General features: G+C 39.8%; 1 protein-coding gene across 2 annotated transcripts in view; it reads left to right on the top strand.

The window, feature by feature from the left end:
• Positions 1-23,026, top strand: part of ADAMTS18 (ADAM metallopeptidase with thrombospondin type 1 motif 18) — a 95,415-nt gene that overhangs the window by 33,217 nt on the left and 39,172 nt on the right. For both annotated transcript variants that reach the window (XM_043526396.1, XM_043526395.1), the window contains 8 exons: positions 4,979-5,178; positions 6,202-6,285; positions 7,156-7,315; positions 8,330-8,435; positions 13,204-13,341; positions 14,681-14,834; positions 15,921-16,016; positions 16,960-17,108. In XM_043526396.1, coding sequence (XP_043382331.1) covers positions 4,979-5,178; positions 6,202-6,285; positions 7,156-7,315; positions 8,330-8,435; positions 13,204-13,341; positions 14,681-14,834; positions 15,921-16,016; positions 16,960-17,108 — 1,087 coding nt within the window. The remainder of the gene's footprint in view (positions 1-4,978; positions 5,179-6,201; positions 6,286-7,155; positions 7,316-8,329; positions 8,436-13,203; positions 13,342-14,680; positions 14,835-15,920; positions 16,017-16,959; positions 17,109-23,026) is intronic.

Here is a 23,026-nt window from a genome sequence, read left to right as displayed (position 1 = left end):
TAATGACGTTGTCAGCAACTGAGATGATTCAGCCATAACCTCCCAAGGAAATTGTTTAAATAAAATTCTGGAGTCACCTCTTAAAAATGTATTGAAACTACATTTTCCTACCAAAGTCCATTGTGAGGCCATCATTAGGCCCTCAACTTGAAGAATATTTAGGAGCTCCTCAAGGATCCTATAGCTATACTTCTTATGTTCCCTTGATTCTGTTTGTGGGCCTTTATTGAGATTCATGACTAGAGCCCCAAGAATTGAATACAGTAACTGAAAAAGTTGCATCAGCCAAAATATGTCCTGTCCAATTTCTACTTGAGTTTGGGGACAACAAGAGGGTTCCTTTTCAAAAAGGAAAATAAAAAGGGGTTGGGGAACAGAAGGAGAGGAACAAACAGAAGGGAAGAGAAGAGGAGAAAATGGGAGGAGAAAATTGAAGGAGGAAGGAGTGAAAGTCTCTGAGCGTTCTGCAGGAAAATATTGATCTGGTTGAAAAGATTGAGAAGTCTTTATATTTTCAATCAATTCATGTTTTTCTTCAATATTGCAGGTCTCTCTGCTACTTTCTTCCCCATTCCTGCTAAATCTCCCCTAGTCTAAGAAGCCCCAGTATATAATTCTTGTACAAACCGATGGTCATCCTGTTTCAGTCCTTTTTTTTTCTTTTACTGCTACACAATGACTAATGAGAATGGAAGACAGCAGGGGCTACTTTAGAAAGTGAAGTGAGGAATATTGCATTAGCTCATGGTCTTCTCATTTTCCATGACCACCAGGGCGTTTTTTCAAAAGGTTGTTCACTGATTACAAAACCCGTATGATATTGATGGCTTTGATAGAGAGAGTTCCAGGCTCTTCCATGTTGACCATTTTATCTTATATGGTCACTATTACCGTAGTACACTAGCACCTCACAATAGTCAATACATTTATCCTCACAGCACCCATTTGAGGTAGGAAAGTGCTGTTATCCTCATTTTACCAGAGGTGCAGAGGGTAGGTGATTTGTCTAAAGTCTCAGAAGGCTTCTGTAGCAGAGTAGGGAACTGAACCCAAGTCTCCCAGCCCCTATGCTAAAGTCCTAATCAGTGGGCCTTTATTCCTTCATGTAAGGGATAGAAAGGACACACAACTCCTGTACGTTCAAGGGGACAACACAGCAGGAGTAATTTGGACTTGTGGCTAATGCTCTTGCAATTAAAGTTAACTGGATTTTGAAAGTAAAAATGGTACTTTACTGAATCTGTATCCAAACACGGTACTGAAAGAGAACAGGTGGTGCTGTAGGGGGGTTGTTTACACTTTGAAGGTATATAGTTGCTTATATTGCTGAATACAGTTCACTGGCCTTTCTCCTATTTGTTAAAGCAGTGGTTTCTCTACTTTTTCATGTAGCTTGGATATAGCTATGGCTCCCTGCTGTTTAGCAATATAGGAAGGGTAGGACGGCCATCGCTACTTGACATCTATTTGCGATCCTGGGTTGAGACCCCCTATGTTAAGTGTACAAAATTAAACTTTCAGTTATGTTGACGTTTGTACTAGTGATTGAATTAAATTTAAGACTTTACAAGCACAATGACTTTAATGATGCTATGTGCAGGAATAAGGCGGGTTACAGGAATCAGGAACAAGACCTTTATATAAATAACACCTGAAAACTATGTTAAAAGAACATTAAGGCTGCAAAGTCAAGCACTCAGAAGTTAGGAAATGCTAGAATGATAGTTGCTCAAAACAGCTATAATCCAGCCCATTGTGCATATGCATTATGATGCAGTCTGTAATTATATGATCACTTGCTGTTTTTTCCACCAGACCCCTACCTCATTCGTGCACATGATGGACAGTGCCCATTTAATGAGAAGCTATTCGATATTTTGTTTTCTCCTCATTGTTCAATCCAGGGCCCCATGCCTTGTTCACTGTACTCTATTCAAACCCTGCTCTGAAGACAGAATTACTAATTTTCTCATGGGTTTTCTATGGTGTTCATTGCTATAGTATCAGAGTGCTTCACAAATATATATTAATCCTCACAACAGCCTCACAATTAATCCTTGTGAAACTAGGTGGTATGACTGTCCCCATTTTGCAGATGGGGAGCTGAGGTTAAAAAATGTCCACTAATTTTGGTTACCTAAGCTGATGCACCCACGGCCTGATTTTTCAGAGTACTTGGCACTGTATCAAGCTTTTTATATTCAAAGCGTAGCTTCCATTGACTTCAGTAGGTGCTCAGCTCCATGGCCTCAAGATAGGATTATATAAAATGAGCAACCCACAATTAGTGGCCACCTGTGAAAAGTCTGATGTAAGTAGCTTGCCCAGTATCACACAGGAAGTCTGTGGCAGAGCAGGGACAGAATACAGTTCTCCAGGGCAGCATTCAACAGCCTTAAACACGAGACCTTCCTTTCTCCTCCTGCCATCCCCTGCCTCATTCACTAGAGATCTTCCAACTCCTACAACAAATGAAGCAAGGGGTCCTACATACAATAGCCGTCTTCATTATACAACCCCAGAATAAGTCCATCCAGGGCACTGAATGAGGCAGGGGTCCTGTGAAAAAAAAATGGAACGTGCTCGTACCATTAAAGCCCGTATCATAAAACATTTGCACAAGGGGGCTGAATTAAGGTAGCACAGGCAAAAGTCATGTCACGGGCAGAAGGGCCATGTCCCTGCTCCAACCAATGGCGGTGGTGGCTCTAGAGTTTCTCAATGAAATGGTTATACACATTTTTTTTATCATAGGCAAAACAATGTATTTTTCCGTAACCACATTCTTGGAAACAGGTGAACCATGTTAGCTGAAAATCTCCAAAACATTTCAGTCTCACGTAGACACCTGGCATGGATAATTTCAGCCCCAAAACAAGGTCCTCTAATGGGATGCACCAGGCAGACTTAACTGGAGATGGCCTATACAACAGGGTTAATTAATCCCTAATCCAGAATGTATCCATTTTTGCAGTACAGGAAAAGAGATTATTAGTACGGTGCTGCTTGCAAAGGGATATGCTTGAAGACTTAAAGCTTAACCCTTCTAACTTTCTTTAGTAGCCATGTTGAGCGTGCAGTTTGTAAGCATGAGCACAGCCAGTAAGCCATCTTTCAGATATCTCATCACAGGCTAAAAAGTTTGGAGCACAAGAGCTCAACAGATCACGCTCTGTAAGTCATATTTGAGAATAGCTGCTTCTTCTGAATAACTTTTAGTAGTAGTAAAGCAGGTGCAAAAGGGAGGTGAGTCTCAGCAGTGATGAGAGCCACCCACAGTACAGGCCAATATAAAAGAGACTTTTTGTGAATCAAGTGCAAGCCACTTACTTGTGCTGCCTCCTAAACGAGGAATTGCTCTACTTGGGAAATAAATAAATTTCGCTGATAGGTGATGCGTGTCTGTACATGCTTTCAGAAGAGGAGACCTCTCTACATTCTTAACAGGATAATAATTCTTGATTGATATTATAACTAAAATATCTTTCATTCATTCATTCATTCATTCATTCGTGTTCTGAAATATAGTTCTGATTAAATGAATTCTCAGAAGTAAATCACTACGGATATTGCATGGCTACAACTTGTACCTGCTAAATACCAGCATATTGATGCCTACAGCATGTTCACTTAGAATATTAAGGACCAGTCCAGCACTCATTACTATGATTTACTTTTTGTAATATCTATAGTGCCTAGGAGCTCCAGTCATGGACCTGGACCCCATTGTGCTACTTGCTGTACAAACACAGACCACAAAGACACTCCCTGCCCCCAAGAATTTACAGTCTAAGTAGCAACTAAACAAGTATAATATTCTAAACACCACAAGCTCTGCAAGGCCGTAGATCAAAGCTCCATCTGAGCATAACTTATTCAGCTTTGAGATAGCCTGCCTTAGAAGACTCTTAAATGAAACTAACTTTGGGTAGACAACTGATGCAAATAAGCTTCCCTACTTACCATCCTGTTTCCCTTGGATTCCTGGTGTCCCCGTGTGACCAAGGAGGAGGTGGATGCCAACCTAGCTCTGTTGTTGGAGTAACTGTCAGACACAGTCACAGGTAGGGCTTCTAGACAAAGGTGGTTGTTACATTTTTTAATTACCCGGGGCTCCATCACTCATATCATGTTTCATCCCTTTTGCCATAAAGATTTGCAAGGACAACTCCTGTTGTTATCTAACTAGCATTTTCAAATAGTGACTAGTGGGCTGAATTCTGGTTGCCAGGGGCACATAGGCTTATGCGAGAAAAGCCATAAGCAGGAAGAGTATGGAACAAAGGTTTTCGGCCCTAATTCTGGCTTCTTCAAAACCCAGAGAGAGGGTTGACTCTGCAGTCCTTCCCTACACAAGCAGAAGGCATGGCTTGCTTTATTTCTCAGGAAGTATGGACCGCATGTTTATGCACATGGCTTCTGATCCAGCAATGGTCATTATTTTCCACTCTCTGAATTTTGTGCTCCAACCAGGAGTAATCCGTGTGGAGAGTCTCCATGGGGGGCTGTTGCCAGTCAAAATACAGGCACACAGGAAACTCTGCTTTTGCAGCATATCTAGTTTCTGTATGTATTTGGAGGAATTTATTAAGGGAGGCAGAATCTGGCCCGTACGCTATGTTTGCAGTCGATGCAGGAAGGTGCCAAAATGGTCAAATAGTATATAGCTATTCAGGGAGAAATACTCAGTATTTCTCCTTGCAGTACATGAAACTCATTTTACTAGATTATTTCTTTCCTCTGAATTGCTTATTGTATTCAGGTTTTTTTCTTAAAGAAGAATGAATCAGATCTTAATTAATAATGTATTAGAAGAACTCACCATCTTACAGGCCATATTAATCATTACCTGGCTCTTGCACAATATTGTAAATTCATTTAGGGCTCTATTCCCCAGGCGCTTTACTATCTAACCAAACTGCTCATAAAAATGACCCGTTTTGAACCCTTTCCAAAACCGTGTTCTGTTTGTCTTTAGACACACCTAAGCCACCCACAGAGGATACATACATCCTATCAGATGAATATGGAAGTTCAGCAAGGTTCAAAAGATCAGCTGTTAAAACCCCCAAAAGTGGAAGTCTGAATGTTGAAACGCTTGTTGTGGCGGATAAAAAAATGCTGGAGAAGCATGGCAAGGACAATGTAACCACATATATCTTAACAGTTATGAACATGGTAAGAGCTGGTGTAACTGAAGTGCCATTGGTTTTGTACTCATCTACAGCTGTGGAAAATCTACAAGACAGCCAGGAGCTGGGGCTTTAAGAAAAACACCCAACTTGGTGAGACTCATGATAAAATCACAAAAGTTGGCAATACTGAAAACTCCGCTTGTTAAATTGATTTCTGCAAGTCCACATGTGCCAGCCTAGAAATCCCACCCTTGTTTTGTGGTGTGGGTGGAGTTGGGATTTATAATTATTCTGAATGTTTGTGTCAATTTTGCTAATGTAATTTCTTTTAGAATTAGTGGGGTTATATATTGCTCATAGTGTCTTTAATGGCCGGCCTGTAGCTTTACAACCTGCTCTGAATATAGGGTGGTGCATAGTGGACGGGGGCAGATTGGAGACTTCTATCTCAAAGCATCACAGTTTCTCCCTGACTCCCCACTTCCGCTGGAAGGAGAAGTGGGAGTAAGTAACTTCATCCCTACTCTGGCTGATGAGAAGGTGGGATGAAGCCAGAGCTCCGCTTACTCCCTCCCCACTTGTCTGCAGTGGGGAGTAAATAGGCAGGTAGCATGTCTTGAGTCACAATCTAAGCAGGGCAGTAAAGGGGACTCTACTCCTACTTACTTCCCTGAACAGCTGCCCTAGTGAGCAAAGTGAGTCAGCCAGCTCCTTTTGCCCCATCACAAAAGCTTTGCTTTGTTTCCCCTCTTCCCTGCTGCTGGAAAGAGGAGTTATTTGTGTGGGCAGACACAAGAGGATTACCTGCTGTGACTTTGATCCTGCAGAACTGGGGCCTGATCCAAAGCCCATTGAAGTCAGTGGGAATTTTTCAATTAATTTCAATGGGCTATTTGTCGGTCCCTTTGTGCACATTTCTGTTAGATGGAGGTGGGGCTAATCCTGCAATGTGCTGAGTTCCTCTTGACTGTCATGAAAGTTGGGTCACGATAACTCATTAATTATCTTTAGTCTATTTTTATTACAGATTTATTTATTTATTACCCTCTCCTACATATTCATGCAGGTTTCTAGTCTTTTTAAAGATGGGACAATCGGCAGCGACATAAACATCATTGTTGTGAGCCTTCTTCTTTTGGAACAAGAGCCTGTAAGTGGTGTGTCATTATTCTTTTGTAGCAGAGTGTATCTGACACTGTTCACAAGGAATATATGGACAAGCCCACACTATGCAAAGGAAATTCCACTGAGGGCTTGTCATGACATTATAAACCACAAGACTCAAGTGTGAGATTTTATGACATCACCAGAACCCTTGATGTTACATTTTCCATATTTCACTGCTCCTAGTTTTTTTTTAATAATAGAACCAGGAGTTTAATTAACTCCCCCTTTACCCTTCAGTGTTTCTGACTCTTACTCTAGAATCCTCAAATATTTTATAAGGGCTGTTGCCTTCAGTAGTTATTCATCTAGGACATATTTTTATCAAGAAAACCAAATCAAGAGACCCAAAGACACTTGTACCTCATGCATATTACCCAGTGAAAACCAAAAGGGCACAAATTCACAAGTGAAATGATTTCTAGAAGGGGAAGCCAAGCCCCAAAATCATTCACATTGCAATTAAAGTTTAAAAGAGTTTATGAATCATCTCTTGCTATTGAAATACTGTTGGGGAATTTTCAAAGGCACGGTTAGGTGTCCAACTCCTACTGAAAGTCAGTGGGAATTGGACACCTAAACTCCATCCGTGCCTTAGAAAATATCCCTGGGTCTGAGTTTCTTCAGGTTCATTTTATAATTATGATTGATTGATTGACTTGAAATAGTTATTTCAGGCAGGTGTGTCAAATATATAGTGACATAGGAAATGGAGAGGTGACATTTCTTCACATCTAGTCATATAACTAAAATAATTCCCCTTCCTCCAACCCCGACCCCAGTTCTTCTTCCTTCAATCACCTTCCTCAGCTGCCGGTAGAAACATCTTATTTCTGTGTCTATGAAATATCTATAGGGTGGATTAATGATCAACCATCACGCGGACCAGTCATTAAATAGCTTTTGTCAGTGGCAATCTGCTCTGGTTGGAAAGAATGGAAAGCGTCACGACCATGCCATCTTGCTTACAGGATTTGATATCTGCTCTTGGAAAAATGAACCCTGTGACACTTTAGGTATGGTAAGAAAATATGCTCTGCAAAACTGATGAATGTCAGCTGACAGCATCTCGATTAATAAAATAAAGAAATCCCAATTTTGTGGCTAATGAGAATGTTTGAAGATGTGGTAAAGGAACAGTCAAGGTGGAAAGTAACATGTTAATGAGAGGAAGGATGGTCCAGCCATTAGGGAACTAGCCTAGGACTTGGGAGAATCACGTTCAGTTCCCTGCCCTGCCACAGACTTCTTGTGTGACCTTGTGTGTGTCTTTTCGCCTCACTGGGCCCAAGTTCCCCACTTCTATAATGGGGAGAATTCCCATTTTACAGGTTGGAAACTTGGGCACAGAGAGGCTAAATGCACTTCCCTACTTCACAGTGGTGCTATGAGAATAAACCCATTAAAGACTGTGAGGTGCTTTGAGATCTGCTGAAAAGCTCTATACAAGAGTGTTAGTTTTTTCTTTTAAAAACTTTAAAAAACTTAAAAAACCCCATATTGCCAGTATTTTGGCCACTGCCAGAGAGACCTTCAAAAGACATATTTTAGGATCTCTACTGCAGTCAGGGAATTTTCTCCACCACTGATCTCATTTTGCATTTCAAAAATACATCTGGGCCACATGGACCTTCTTTGTTATCCCTGAGTGACCTTCAGAAAGGAGCTGTCCCCTTTTAAATGGCTTTGTCAGCTGACTTGACTGAGGTTGAGTCACCTGCACTAAAAATGAGCCTGTGTTAAAACTTGTGTAGGCCAGCATCTACAGAATGAATTCCTTCTGGACTGGGCCCAGTGTGTGCATATATAGATGTGTGTATAGGCACATGTGTGCACTTCTCTATACACAACTCCCTTTTTTGTTAAACGTAGCTCTGCCTACAATTCCTGGTGCTCCAAAATGAACTGAACTTTCCTCACACATCAGAATAAGCATGTACTCATGAAAACATGTAGTATCTATCACAATGAGATGTATGTATCTTACAGTATTTGAAATAACATCTCTTTTGCCTTTCCCCCTCCCCCAGGCTTTGCGCCTATTAGTGGCATGTGCAGTAAATACCGTAGCTGTACCATCAATGAAGATACAGGGCTTGGCTTGGCTTTTACTATTGCCCATGAATCCGGACACAAGTAAGCTATTTTTCTCGTGAGTCCTTCCCCCTATATATATATTATAGATATATAAGTTTATATATATTATAGATAAATCTTTCCCTCCTGTATCTATATTATGGATAAACATATCAATGAATGGAAACTGAATGTCTGCTGCGATTATGAAAAAGCTGATACCCCACTGAAAAATTCTATAGATCATTTACAGAGAGGGGTCATGTGGCTAGAACAGGGGACTGTTAGAGCTCCTGGATTCTGTTCCCATTTTATGTGTGCATCTTGTTAGAATACAACCGATGTGTCATATTTTGTAATCACCATAAGTCTAAGTCATGATCAGCCACTCAGCTGCCGTGAGTTGAGGAGACCCTACGGTGGCATATCTTGCCTGCGGAACACAAAAAGGGGGACCAATGCCACTTGCATGTCGCTGTTCTTACCTCTGTGGGATTCTATGGAATCTCCTCTGCTGAGTAAGAATTAGGGCTCCCTGGGATGTGAGGGGAGTATCCTGGAGTGGTAAGTGGAGAAACTGATGCCCGTGATGCTGTTCTTCCTTCTTGTTGTGGCTGTTCTAGTTGATAGCTGTGCCAAAGTGAATCTTGCCTGAAGTGCCTGAAGTAACTGTACAGCACGAGTATAGTCCCCCAGGGAGGGAGATCTTGTCCCGGTGGAGGATTGACTGCCTGGGTCTTGCCGTAGAAGGAGGGGACACAGCAGATAGCAGTGTGGAGGAACAGCCCCTTTTGTGCGTGATTGAATGGTCTCTCTCCCAGCAGATCCTGGGATTCATAGGGTTTAGTAGCCATTTCCCTACCATCCTCCTTTGCCTCTTACTCCTCCCCATTTAGGGTAAGATTTGGTGGAAGGTAATATTTCTAGAGGTTCTCAGGCCACTTGTCACCTTCTTGCAGGTATTTCCACTGGACTTTTATTTCTATAGTAGGAATTCGTCCCATTTTTTCTAAGATCTGCTGATCTTCTGCCACTAACATTAGGTGCCTGCCATTGATCTTCTATTCTCTTAGATGTTGACAGAGTATCTATTCAGAACTTTTCCTTTGTCAATGACAGAGGTACTGGATTCTGCTGTTCAGTTGTTACATGAATCCCACTGATTCTGCATGACTGAACTGGGGCTATTCAGTTTTCATTGTATAAATATACTTTCCAGCATACACTATGACCTAATGTCTACATGAGCGTCCCTTTCACAGGTTTCTGTACATCTGAAGGGAAATAAGGAATTAGGGAATAATCCATCTCTTAATGAAGTCAGTGGGAGTTTTGCCAGTGATTTCAATGGGACCAAATAAGTAAAATTTTTAGGGCCTGATTCTCCTCACTTACATCAGCATAACTCTACTGATTTCAGTAGAGTTACTCCTGGTATGGCATGCTGTTCTAAAATTATTCTTCTCGTATCTTAATTCTCTTTCCTTTTTGTTTGTTTTCTTCATTCTCTTTTAAATAATATATTTGTAGCTGTTAAGTTTTGCTTGTCCATCTCTACTGCTTTTCTAATCCTATATTCTTTGGCTTCTCTTTGATTACTTCTGTATTTCTGCATCCTGACAGGAAGGATGTCTTTCCAAACTAAATAAATATAGCATCCTGGAAAGATTGCCATCTTTACTCTGCAATAACAGGTAGAAAATTTCCCTGCTGTCATTCATCCAAGCTTGTGTTCCTGAAAGAGCTTTGTATGGGAAAAGCAGAATTTGGCAGCAATGATGCCTGGAAGCAGACCATCCTTAGAAATATTGCCTGATGATCTTATTGACAATCAGGTAGCAATACTAGGTGGGAAAGTGCATTTGAAACAAATACAAGATTTCATCATATAAATGCAATGGACTTTAATATTAGCAATATTAAATTAAATATTAATACTACTTCCTTCTGAAAATCAAAGTTACTACTAATGTAATCTCAGTTTAATTAACAGCTCCAGGTACAAGCTAAAGATTTGCATTTGTGAAATGGTGATTCACAGATATGAAAAAAATCTATCAATGAAAAAGTGTACCTGGTTTCGTTTTACAAATGGGGCTCATGGGCATGCATTGCTTATAAGTTGCAAAGCTGTGCATTATAGAAACGAGTGGCCTATATCACTGTGTGAAATGGGGCTGAATGAGATTATGTAAGAACAGAATGTGATCCTTTACATATGATTGACCAATGCAATGGAATTTCCTGACTCTGTACAGGGAGAGTACTGCTGTAGCGGGATTCATCAACTTTAAGGCAGGTTTGTACTGCTAGAGAAGTGCAAAGCACAAATATAGCTGAGGATCTGGCCCTGTAATCCGCAGTTTATAATGGTTTTAAGCAAGAATCTTCATTTATTTTAACATATTATTTAACATTTATATGAAAATTTCCATTATTCAAGACTACTGAGAGCAAAAAAGAAAACAATACCCCATGGGAACGTCTGTAAGTTCAGGTCATTTCAAAGTATTGCTCACATGACAGAGCAGTACTCATTCATAGGAGTCGGCACAGTCCCTTGTGCATTCAGTGTCTTTTCAAGTCACATAGTATCTGACCCCTCCTCCCCCGATCTTGGTCCCGTTGACATTAGGGGAAAGTACTGATCCAGATCTACGTCTGAACTTTGTTTTTGCTCCTCTCTCTACAGTGAACCGCCAGACTTGGGGAAATTTCAGACCTCTGTCCAAAACCTTCCGCTTTTCTAATCCCTAATGATCCTGACTATAAATACAGGATTCATTAAAGCACACTGTGTGTATCTGATAAACTGGTGTGATTGTTCTGAAGTTGTTGAGGTTTATTGTGAAAATACTAAACTAAGGATTTCTTACTATGTGTATTATATACTCGGTAGATCACACTGAGATCCTTGAGAATGGCTATTATTGTTAAACATTTTTATGGTCTTCTTTAAATAGTTTATGTTTTTACCTGAGCGTTTAATAGCTCTTTGGGGAGTCGATGGTCTATTGTGTCATTGAGCATTAAATCCGTGGATTCTTTGGCTGCAAAGCAAGTGAACTAAATTTTTATTCCACTAACTATTAATAAAATATTTGCTCCACTGGGATTTTTTGTCCATTTGCTAAGTGAACAATATTTCTCAGCAGGGCCAGGTGCTCAGCTGGTGGAAGCGGTCTGGTGACTTTGATGGGCCTACACTGATTTACAGCAGCTGAGCATCTAGTCTTCCCTCCCTCCCCCGCACACACCCATTACATGCTCAAAACTGCCAATGCACGAACTGAAGTAGGAGACCGTGAAATTTCTATTCAAAACACACTGAAATTCTCAGATGTACCGTATATAAAATAAATATAAAGTAGAGAATTAGAAAGATGTGAAACTATTAACTTTTGTGTAGCCATAAATTCCACATTTAGCATTTTAATGGATGTTTTATTATTGCTTATTATTATTTATATTATGGTAGTACCTACCTTATTCAAATCAGGACACTATTGCCTAGACATCTGGCAAAACATCTAGTAAGAGACACTCCCTTCTCCAAAGAGGTATAGTCTAAACAGACAAGATGTACTATTGGAGGAATGGGAAAGCAGGACAATGAAAGGAGAAGTGAATCGCCCAAGGTCCCAGATCGGGTCAGTGGCAGAGGCACTCTAAGCCTGGGCTCTGACTCAGGTTTGAGCATAAGTCTCCCTTCCATCCACACACAGATCAGTCTGACTCAGGTTAGCAAGCACTCAGGGCCTGGGTCCTAGGACCCTGCTGGGGGCGTGAGTCAGAGCCCAAGTTCTGCTATGACTCCGGTCCAAGCCCTGTCGTTTTGCAGCATGGATGAATTAGCACAGCCATGAGACCTGAATCCAGCAATTGTAAGCCCAAGTTTACCATGCAGTGTGCACGTACAAGCAAGTTCCCAGACCCAAGTTTACAATGTAGTGTAGATGTACCTAAATAGAACAGGTCTTCTGACCCCCAGTCCAGTGCTCTATCCACTAGACACACTGCCTGTGTTGCATGCTGGTTCATATTTGACGGTAGTTGAATATGTTTGGTTACCCCCTCAAATTAGTGTGGCAGGATGAAGGTTTTCTATAAATAGACTGTGAAGATTCAGTGTCTCGTAAGCTGAAAAGAGACATATGGGGTGAAATTCTGGCCCCAGTTAGTGGGAGTTTTGCTGTTGAATTCAGTGGGGCCAGTACTGCACCCATGGATTTGTGTTGCAGATTTAACATGTCCACTTGTGAATGAGAGTTCAGTTCACCACTAGCATAACTCAGTCCACAGTAGTTGTGTTAGCAATTGCAGTAGATACTGTGGTGTGGAGGAAAAAAATAATCTCCCCTGAGTAGAGGAATGAGCCCAGCACCTTATTTTGCATGGGCCACCAAACAGCTGACAATTGTTTCATTAGCAAACTGATGTGCAGGAAAGAGAACTTTATTAAGCAGGCTGAGATGTTGGTGTTACATGCTGATGTTCTGGTGTTTGTGTACTGGCAGCCTGGGGGTTTGATTTATGTTCCTGAACCCCTGATGCCTCGCCAAACTAGATTTCCCCTGAAACTCAACCTTCTTTGTCCGGTTCCATGTACTGAACTGCAAAAATAAATTTGAATCTCTATCAACCTGGGCTTGACTAGTGACCATTGTCGTGTTCATTTATTTCTGGCTTGTACATTTTTTCATCCCTTTGTGGACTTTGTTGATAGAATTACTATATAAAATAACAGTGTCTCTTTCCCCTTAAAAGCTGTCTCTTGTTTCTGGCATTTTGTTTCTGGTGCCCCTCTCATTTGTGGTTCTCTTTCTAGCTTTGGCATGATTCACGATGGAGAAGGAAATCCCTGTAGAAAAGCCGAAGGTAACATTATGTCTCCCACGCTTACAGGAAACAATGGGGTGTTTTCCTGGTCTGTATGCAGCAGGCAGTATCTCAATAAATTCCTCAGGTAGGTCAGATATAAGTCAGGATCTTCCATAGGAGGGTGGCAACTCTTACAGTTGGCTTTCTGGTGCAAATACTCATGATTAGAAATTAAAATTTAACTTTGGTATGGATTTCATCTCTGTGAAAAAGGCCAATACAAAACCAGTGTACCAGATGAGCCCACAAACTTTGGTTTGTATGGGACATAAGTGGTACTATAGGCCTTTGTGCTGGCTCTCTGTGAATATGCTGCAATATTCACTTGCATTTCATTCTTTCCCCAAACATTATTGTCAAACAGGTTTATTAGAATATTAGTGAAAAGTGAATATAAGAGGGGTGTTGACTGTGGAAATGAATGAATATTTGTGGATTTTTTCCTGACGTAGTCATAGCTGATTGTCGTGCTTTCAATAAGCGTATTTTACAGAGCTGCTGAAAAAAAATGGTATCCCATTATTTCCCTTATGGTACAAACCATGTATGCTGATAAAGGAGCAGCCTTTAGTTCTAGCATTTAGGATCACCAGAATTGCAATCTCTGCAATATAAGTTCTTGCTTTTATTACATGAACCCCACAATGGCATAATATGCATACATTGCCATTGAATATAGGAGTGGACACTTAGATACCAAACTGGTTTACCAGATCAGGGGAAAGGAAAGATGACAGAGTTTGGGGTGATTTTCTCTGCCACAATAAGTAATATTGCTATAGGAAAATTATTAATCCACTTTGGGGTATTCAAGCATTTAGTATGGTCCAACAGACGCATAGTTGGACGGCAAACTGTAGGTAGATTGAACTTCCATACTCACGGAACCACAAGCACTAAGGAGGAAGAATGATGGATAATAATATGTAATTTTGGTGTTAACATGTGCCCAACCAGCAAAAAAAACCAAAACAATGCTGATTGGTCTCTCAATTAAAACACTGTGGCCCTTTTGTATGGCCTTTCACATGAAGAATACGCAGAAATGAGACACTGCACATGTGGGTTCTGCATCAGATCCTGTGTTCCACTTCTGGAAAGCGTAGTCTAGGGAGATCTCCTTGCTCTTGGTTACACTCACATAAGGAAGGGAGAATAGGAAATTGACACCATTTATACCTAAAATTACCATAATCCTAGAGCCTGGAAATTCCTGCTTCCTAAAATTTTGCAGGTCAGGCTTCCAAGGAGAAGTCAACATCTCTTGGCTCCTGCAGCAAATATTCTCATTCAGTGCATGCCTACAAAGCTAGAGAAAGGTACTGTATGCAATAGCATGTGTTTTTGCTGTTCTGTAGCAAATAAAAGTATTTTTCATAAAAAAGATCAACATCATGATTAATAAATATACATTCTCATTGTAGTACAGCTCAAGCTGCTTGCCTGATTGATGAACCTAAACAAACAGGACAATATAAATACCCTGATAAACTGCCAGGGCAGATCTATGATGCTGATACCCAGTGCAAATGGCAATTTGGAATGAAAGCAAAACTATGCAACCTCAGTTTTGTGAAGGTACCTCTTAATATTTTTTGACAAAGTTAGAACTGACATTAGAAAACTGTAATGTTCTATAAATGAGTGCAAGTAGTACAATGAGCAACAAGGTCTGGATTATTTTTGAACCTGAAATTGCTTGGCATGCTTGTCATATGCTCTGAAGGCTCTAGCCTGTTAGGGAGTTGCACAACCCCAGAGGGAGCTTCAGAAGGGACTGTGCCTCTGAGATGCAAAATCTTTCCAGGATCTACAAGAAGTGCAGGTTGAATGCACAAGCTTCACCATTCATTAGGATGGTACAGCATGCTCTTTTCTCCAGGGACCAGGGTGGTGTGGCTACAACTCAGGGGAAAATAAGTGCTGCAATTGTGTCACTTGTACAGAGCGTGCAAGGAAAGGAAGATTTTATATGCTCCTTCAGTCCTTATGCATTTGCAAAAAGGCCTGGCACAATCCAGCTCCTCCTGAGAAGATTATTTTGGAGTAATAAAAATGCATCTTGCCATCCTTAGCTTTTTGATGTAGGATGTAGTCATATTAATCCAATATTTACGTAGGTGGCTGTTCCAGTCTCTTCGATTTCTTTAAGAAAGGTGTTCTGTTAAAATCACAATATGGCCATTCTGAAGATGTGTTGTCATTATTATTTATTTATTATTATTATGGCTATGCTGCAACATTTGGGATTATTTTATGTTCACCAGCATTTTGCCAGGCGACAACAATTTTTTTTCTACACAGTCTTTCCAAACATTTCGTGTGTGTTTCAAGAAAATTGATTCCCTCCACATTTTTAGAAGGCCTGTAGAGTTGTTCATGTTCTGCCCTTGGAGTTTTAATAGCTATTTGGTTCTTTTATAGTCTCACCTTGAAAAGACAAGAAAATAATCAGAGAACCAAACTTGAAAATGTTCTAGAAATAGGAAGTCAGTAGACCAGCATGTATCATTATGCTATAAAATGTAGAACTAGTTCTTTGTTCAGAAATGGGTCTAATTCATAGGGCTTTTGTGACAGCAAAGGAATGCTTTGATGAAGTGTCACTCATGAAAACTTCTAGACATCAGCATACAATGGGGGAATTCTCTGGTTTTTTTCTAGGATATATGCAAATCACTCTGGTGTCATAAAGTAGGTCATAGATGTGAGACAAAGTTCATGCCAGCCGCGGAAGGGACAGCTTGTGGCATAAGTATGGTAAGTAACTTAATTAGTGGAGCTACAGTATTCTAACTTGTATTAGAATACAGTGGACCAAGGGCCAACGGCAACTTTCATTTAAGATGCTGAAAAACATCCAATGCTTTTAATAGGAGTTAGAGCAAGGCTGCAAATTCAGGCATGCCAGAAGCAGCATATATTTTACTGTAGCTGCTTATGCCGGGAATGCATTTGGCCCATAGTCTATAGATGTATCATCTTTATTGATCAGCCTATTGGAAGGAGACTGAGTCTACATTCATTTGCTTTACCATGATACTGTAATTGCAAGTATGAGAGATAATAATCGTTGCTATTAGTGCATGTGATTCAATAATTACTCATATTTTATTTTATTGTAATTTGTAATTTGTATTAGATATTGTAATTTTCAAGAGCCTGATTTGTTTCCTTGCTATATTTGAGTATCTTTCTTCATTTCCCCCTTTCTCGTATTGCAATAACAGTAAATTAGTAGCTAGAGGGGAAAATGGCTTCTAATTTTTATATGCCCAACTCTGAATGCCTGGGGCTGATTTAGAGGTGCTATGCACCCACAGCAGCTGTTAACATCAGCTGGAGTTTTTGGTACTCATCACTTCTGAAAATCAGACAGAGGGTGTCTGGAGTTGGCCATCCAAAATGGAAGCACCCCAAATTAGAGATCACTTTTGAAAATGTGGTCCTCAGTCATTTCAACGTAGGCAGAGTCTCAAAGCTAGACAAGTGCTAGAGTTTTTCTTTGTATGTAATCTTATTTATCTTGGTACTACTCAGGGCCCCAATCCTGCTAACACTTGAATTCAATGGGACTTCTAATTTATATAGAGTTAAATTAATACTTAAGTGATGGCAGGATTGGCACCTGGGTCTTTTCTTCTCAGCAGCTTACTAGGTAGCACCAGCTGTGACGGGACATTTGTTGACATTCTTTTGGCAGTGGTGTCGAAGAGGTCAATGTGTCAGATATGGCGATCATGGACCCAAGCCTGTTAATGGCCAATGGGCTGCGTGGTCCGAGTGGTCCAAGTGTTCTCGGACCTGTGGAGGGGGAGTCACCTATCAAGAGAGACACTGCAATAACCCAAAGTAAGACATTGCTGTGGAAAGGTATTATTTTTATAATAATTATTTCTGATATAACAAAAAAGGGGAAAGAGTAGATTTTGTTGCAGATTCACATGGGGTCTCCTTCTGAGACTCTCGGAGAGCTCCACAGTACACGGTGAGCAGTCAGTTACAAATCAGTAGGATGGAGAGCTGTCAAAGATGGAGGATATTCCGATATCAGGAACTAAGGGCCTGTCCAAAGCCCACTGACATAAGTGAATAGACACCCATTGACATCAAGAGGTTTTTGATCAGGCCTGACTGAGTTTTAAGTAGAACTGGTTGAAACGTATCAAAATGTTTAGAATAAAAAAGGGACAAAATTTTGGCAAAAAACAACCACCATTTTTTGACCAGCTATAGTTTTAAAGTAGCTCTAATGTCTATTTTAATATATACATTTTACTGTTATATAGTGAACATGCTCCCACACTGCCTTCCCAGCTTTCACTAATCTGTACCTTAATTGGCATTTCTGTCCAAAAGACAAAGATTACATTGGCCTGTAGATTGCAAAAACCCTCTCATGGCTTAGAATTGCCAGGTCAGATGAGTGATGAAGGGCGATCAATCCAATATCTTTTTCAAGTATTCAATTCAGTTTAGCTTGCAGGAAAAAAAATGGTTCACTGGTTTATTCTGGACACATCTCTAGACAGGCATAGACACACATACTCTCCATCGCAGCCCATGAAATGATCATTTAAACCATGGCCAATAAAAAGACAAAGAATGACAGATTTTATATGAAACTGTAAAGTAGCATACACACCTCCTACATAATATGAAAGTAGCAATATTCACACTTCACATTTTATAGCATGGGAACATGTGGCTTAGTGATAACAGTCTCTGTTGCCCTTCAGTTAATGGAACTAATCCTTAAAAAATCTGTGGCAGGGCACTTGCTTAACTTTTTCTGTTGTGTCTCCGTGTTATTGGATAGACACAGGATTCATGGTATATATGAATTCACAGCAGTCTCTAGACATGCACAAATGGATTCTCAATGGAGAGTCACATAAACATTTGATTTTTTTTTACATTGGTCCATTTGTATCACAATTTTAATGCAGGTAGATAGGTTTTAGTTTTTATGCTGTAGTTTCCATGGGATCTATGTATATACCGTCTATCTATCTACTTAGTGCTCTTTTCTCAAGTTCTTGTATGGCTATCTCGGCACAGCATAGAATATAGAAGGGGGACCTCTACTAATTGAAATGTTTCAACTAGCTTGAGTACTTTGACTTACATTTCAGCCAGTGTCATAAGTAAACCACTCCAACTGGAACCGTGTGTGACTGCAGTATATTGTATTTAAACCATAATTAAGAACTGTGTGTTATGGACTCTGGTATGAACACGTTATGTTCAGTGCCAGTACTTGATCTTGTCTCTGCCTACTCTAATTACATTAGGTTAGTGATAATTCACTTAGAGCCAAGAGGACTAACTGTAAATCTCTATCAGAATTAGACTTATGAAACCCCAACACTATAAAAAACACTGTCTACAGAACATCCTGTTCCAGGATGAACAAATATACATATAGATGTATTTCACATCCCTGACCAATAGTGATTTTAAAATAAAGGTGAATGCATTGGAAAGAGTCTTTAGCTAGTTACATTGTGGAAACACAGTTAAAAACAATGACGACACATTCACTGTATTCTGTGCATGTGCACAGGCATGAAATCCTAATGATTCTGACTTAAATCTTCAAAATTCCCGAAATCCATTTCTGTTTCCCAAATCCAAACTAAATTTGTTTCTCCCACTTTGATTTTTCAAAGGTTTTGGATGACACCAAGGCATTCAGCGAATTTAGCCTTAACTCTGTTGGTGAAATTCAGTCTTCAGCATCATGAGTATGCCCCACTGAAGCTTCATTTCAGCCCTCAAAATAGGGCTTCTAAATACATGGCCTGATTTTCAAAAGCATTGAGTCTCCAATGACTTCAGTAGGAACTACTGGATGTTCAGTGAGTTTAAAGATCAGATCACTTATTTGGAGCTTAAATATGAAATACATTTAGATTCCTGGTTTTGAAAATCTTGTCCTGCGTGCGCGCACACGTCTGTGTGTGAGTATGAGTCTCTTCCTGTAAATAATATCCAACCAATTCAATTTCCTTTTTGTTGACGCTTGTAAGACAGTCACTGTGGTCCTGCTCTACAGTCTGTTGAAACATAGTCTGAATGACTGTCTGAGGTAAGCATGAATTTACAGTACCAAACACCTACTGAGGTCAGCTATAGTATACTGAGAGCTATGCAGATTTGCTAAACTCATTACGCTTGTATAAATTGCCACAGCATAATTTCAGGGATCTGGTTTTCATACATCACAACATTTTACAATTAAGATAGTTTCCCAAGAAATAGATTACATAATTTAATAGTTCAGCTGGTAAAGAGCCTAAATAGTGCCCAAGAGATTTAAGTTAATACCTAAATCATATTGGTGGGATTGTGTCCTTTTCTACCTGCTTCATAATTGTGCACTGGTTGCTAAAAATATTAGAATACAGTTTTAGGCATGTGAGTAATAAAAAGACTAAAATAAGAATTATTTATTAACTAAAACAACTTTTTATTCTTTTGTATTCAATTATTTTAAGAATGATCACAAGCACTGAAAATTTAAAGTAATAATGCAGTTTGAAACAGTAACTAATCAAATTTTATAAGGACCATGAAAGAATTCTGTAGACCATTGACTTCATATAGGAAAAAATGATACTTTAGCATTGTAATACTATTAATAGCATTTAGGCCAATGCTGAAGTGTGCACATCTAGATGTAAACTATTCCAAAATTTGAAGGACTTTGGAGCCAGCACTTCATGGTCTAGTCACCATTATTAATTGTACTGCATTGAACAGCATCTCTGTAAAGAGCAGTGTACAGATCATTGCAGTGTATTGTTTGTATTCCATCTTTCAGCTTCAAGTGAGTAGTCATCCCAGATCTTTTAATTGTTGTCACATCTGCTCCAACAAGGTATTGACTACATGTCTATTTGTTTTTGTTTTTTGCAGAAGATGTGACTTCATAATCAATCATTTAGCTACTACTATAATGATGGAATGTGCATATGGTAACACATATATATACACCGCTAGGGCTGCTTAAAATAGTTTTGGAGTGGAGGCATTGGCTTTGCTATGGGTATTGCAGATGGGCAAATTCGTTTAAGCCACACTAATAGTATTTTAATACCTTAGGTCTTTTATTAATTGTGTTATTTATTAGTACATTTATTGGAGTCTTTGTGCTTGGACTCTTTGAGATGGTTTATAAATTAGTCTTTGGAGTCTATTCTCTGCAGCCCCAACTTCAAAACTCCTTGCGTGTTTTGGTATCCCCTTTGTTCTTCCATTGTCTGAATCCAGAAAACACCTAGACACGCGAGTAACTTTACTCCTATGTGTAAAGTTATGAATGTGTGTGTGTGGATCAGGGCCTTCAATTGTAAGCACTTTGGGACAGAGACTGTGCACTCCTATTTGTATTGTGAGGTGTGTAGCAAACTATTTGGTTCTGCTAAATAAATAAAAACAACAACAATAATATGATTTGATTAGTACATTGAGATTTACATGTAAATCTCTGTGCTTAGCCTCTCCCCATCCTGAACATCCATAGGACAACACAGCCAGCCTTCTTTTTGTGAAGATTACCCCTTCCACATAGTAACAGCGCAGGGTTAGATTGTGGTTAGCCCTTACTTAGCACTCCAGTCCTCTTGGACAGCCCATGTAAGGGCTTCCCACAGGTGAGGGGGTCTTCTAATTAGTTTTTCCCCTCTGGGAGTGACTCGTTGATAAGGGGCAGAGACAGGTGAGGAGAAAGCAGAACCCTACCCATACCCTGCCTCCCACTTACTCACTGACTAGCAGTTTGGCAGAGAGTGGAGTATACTGCACCATTTAAAGTTCTGTAGCACAAATGGAAAACTAGAATGCTTCTCTCAGTGCTCCTCTAGGTTGGTGGAACTTTTTACCATCCTCAAATGCAGGGCTGGGGCTAAAAGCCACAATCTAACCCTAAATGATTCTGTTATTTTGCTTGTTGGTGGCTTGTACTTGGGCAGGGACTTGCTTCCTTTCCCCCACTTACATATAGAGAGTCTTGTTCCCTAGGCCAGAGGAACTAAAAGAAATCATACATGCTGTAAAGGAAAGGCGTCTGAACAGAAATTAGTATGGGCCCAACAACTTTTCCTACTTTATTCAGGCAAAACTGAGTCAACATATATTCTCTCTGAACTGAAGAATAGTTTTGGCTGAACTGAACGGCTGCCAATCAGGATGGGAAGCATGCCCTAGTTCACTATAGGCCCAGTGTTAAGACGGCTAGTAACAATTCTAGTCCAGCCCTCGGGTGAGGTCAGTGCAAGATTGTTCCCTACAGCACATTTCCCTAGTGCTCTGCCCAGTTTTAAATGGGCTAACAGATGGATTTCCACCACTTCCTTTGAGAGACTGTTCTGTTGTCCAGTATTCACTAAAGACTTCTGAAAAAGCCAGCTATTGTATTGCCTTCAAAGCAGTAATGCTGATTCAAGACATGAAAACAGACTCCAGCTTGTTTTACAAATGTATGAGGATTAGAATATAGGAATAAGCAAATAGTATAAAAATATAATTGCAAAATGCACCTGGAATCTCTTATCCATATTTTACCTAGTTGTCCCCTCAGCATCACTCCACAATGGATTCAACAGGAAAGTGTGTTAACATAAGTTACAAGATATACTGGACATGGGGTACATTTATAATACAGTGTGTAGGGATTTAAACAAACTACTCCCATTATCCTAGTTAGGAACTGTACAAATACTGCACCAGGTACATTATTCTGAAAGTGTTTCCCTTGATGTATGTGTAACATAGCCAAGCCATTCACTAAAAGACCATAACATACATTCCAAGTATATATTTTCCCTAACATTTTAAACCATCATTAGACAAATGTATGCAGGTGCAGAATTGGAACAAAAGTTCTACTTACATCTTTTTCACTAGAAGCAAAGCTAAGTGGAATAATACAAAATACTTGACAATGGTTAGGCTGCTGGTTTGCTGAGAACATAGCCTATCATGCTGACCAATCCAGTCAGATTGTTTCCTTGTATTCCCCTGTCCATCTGTCTATATCCATCTATTTTCTCTTGTATTATATTTAGACTGTAAGCTTTTTAGGGTAGGTTTCAGAGTAACAGCCGTGTTAGTCTGTATTCGCAAAAAGAAAAGGAGTACTTGTGGCACCTTAGAGACTAACCAATTTATCTGAGCATAAGCTTTCGTGAGCTACAGCTCACTTCATGCATCTGATGCATGCATTCACAGTATGCATCCGATGAAGTGAGCTGTAGCTCACGAAAGCTTATGCTCAAATAAATTGGTTAGTCTCTAAGGTGCCACAAGTACTCCTTTTCTTTTTAGGGTAGGGACTGTTTTTTTGTCCTGTGTTTGTACAGCACCTAGCACAATGGGGTTCTGGTCCATGCCTCGGGCTCCTAGGTACTATGAAAATACAAATAAATAATACTAACAACAACAATAAAATCACATAGTTTTGGGCACAGTGGTATATTGGAACTCTGCAAAATTGTACATTGAGACCATAACATCAGTAGATTTCTATGTAGATCTGCATGGAATAGAGAGGTGACTAAATACAGTAATCAACTGCTCAGCTCTCGTAGGCATTCTGAAAAAAAAGCAAGGCTAACATTTTTAATTTGCTTATATTTATACACACCCAACTAGCAGTTAAAAATCTAATTATATAATTAATATATGAATAATAGCAAACTAATGATATCGTTTATCTTCGTACTAGTCCAAATTTAGGAAAGCATCACTATTCAGAAGGGTATTCA

Source organism: Chelonia mydas, chromosome 12 (genome assembly GCF_015237465.2).
Source record: "Chelonia mydas isolate rCheMyd1 chromosome 12, rCheMyd1.pri.v2, whole genome shotgun sequence".
Lineage (NCBI taxonomy): Eukaryota > Metazoa > Chordata > Testudines > Cheloniidae > Chelonia > Chelonia mydas.
This window is presented reverse-complemented; position numbering and strand designations above follow the sequence as displayed.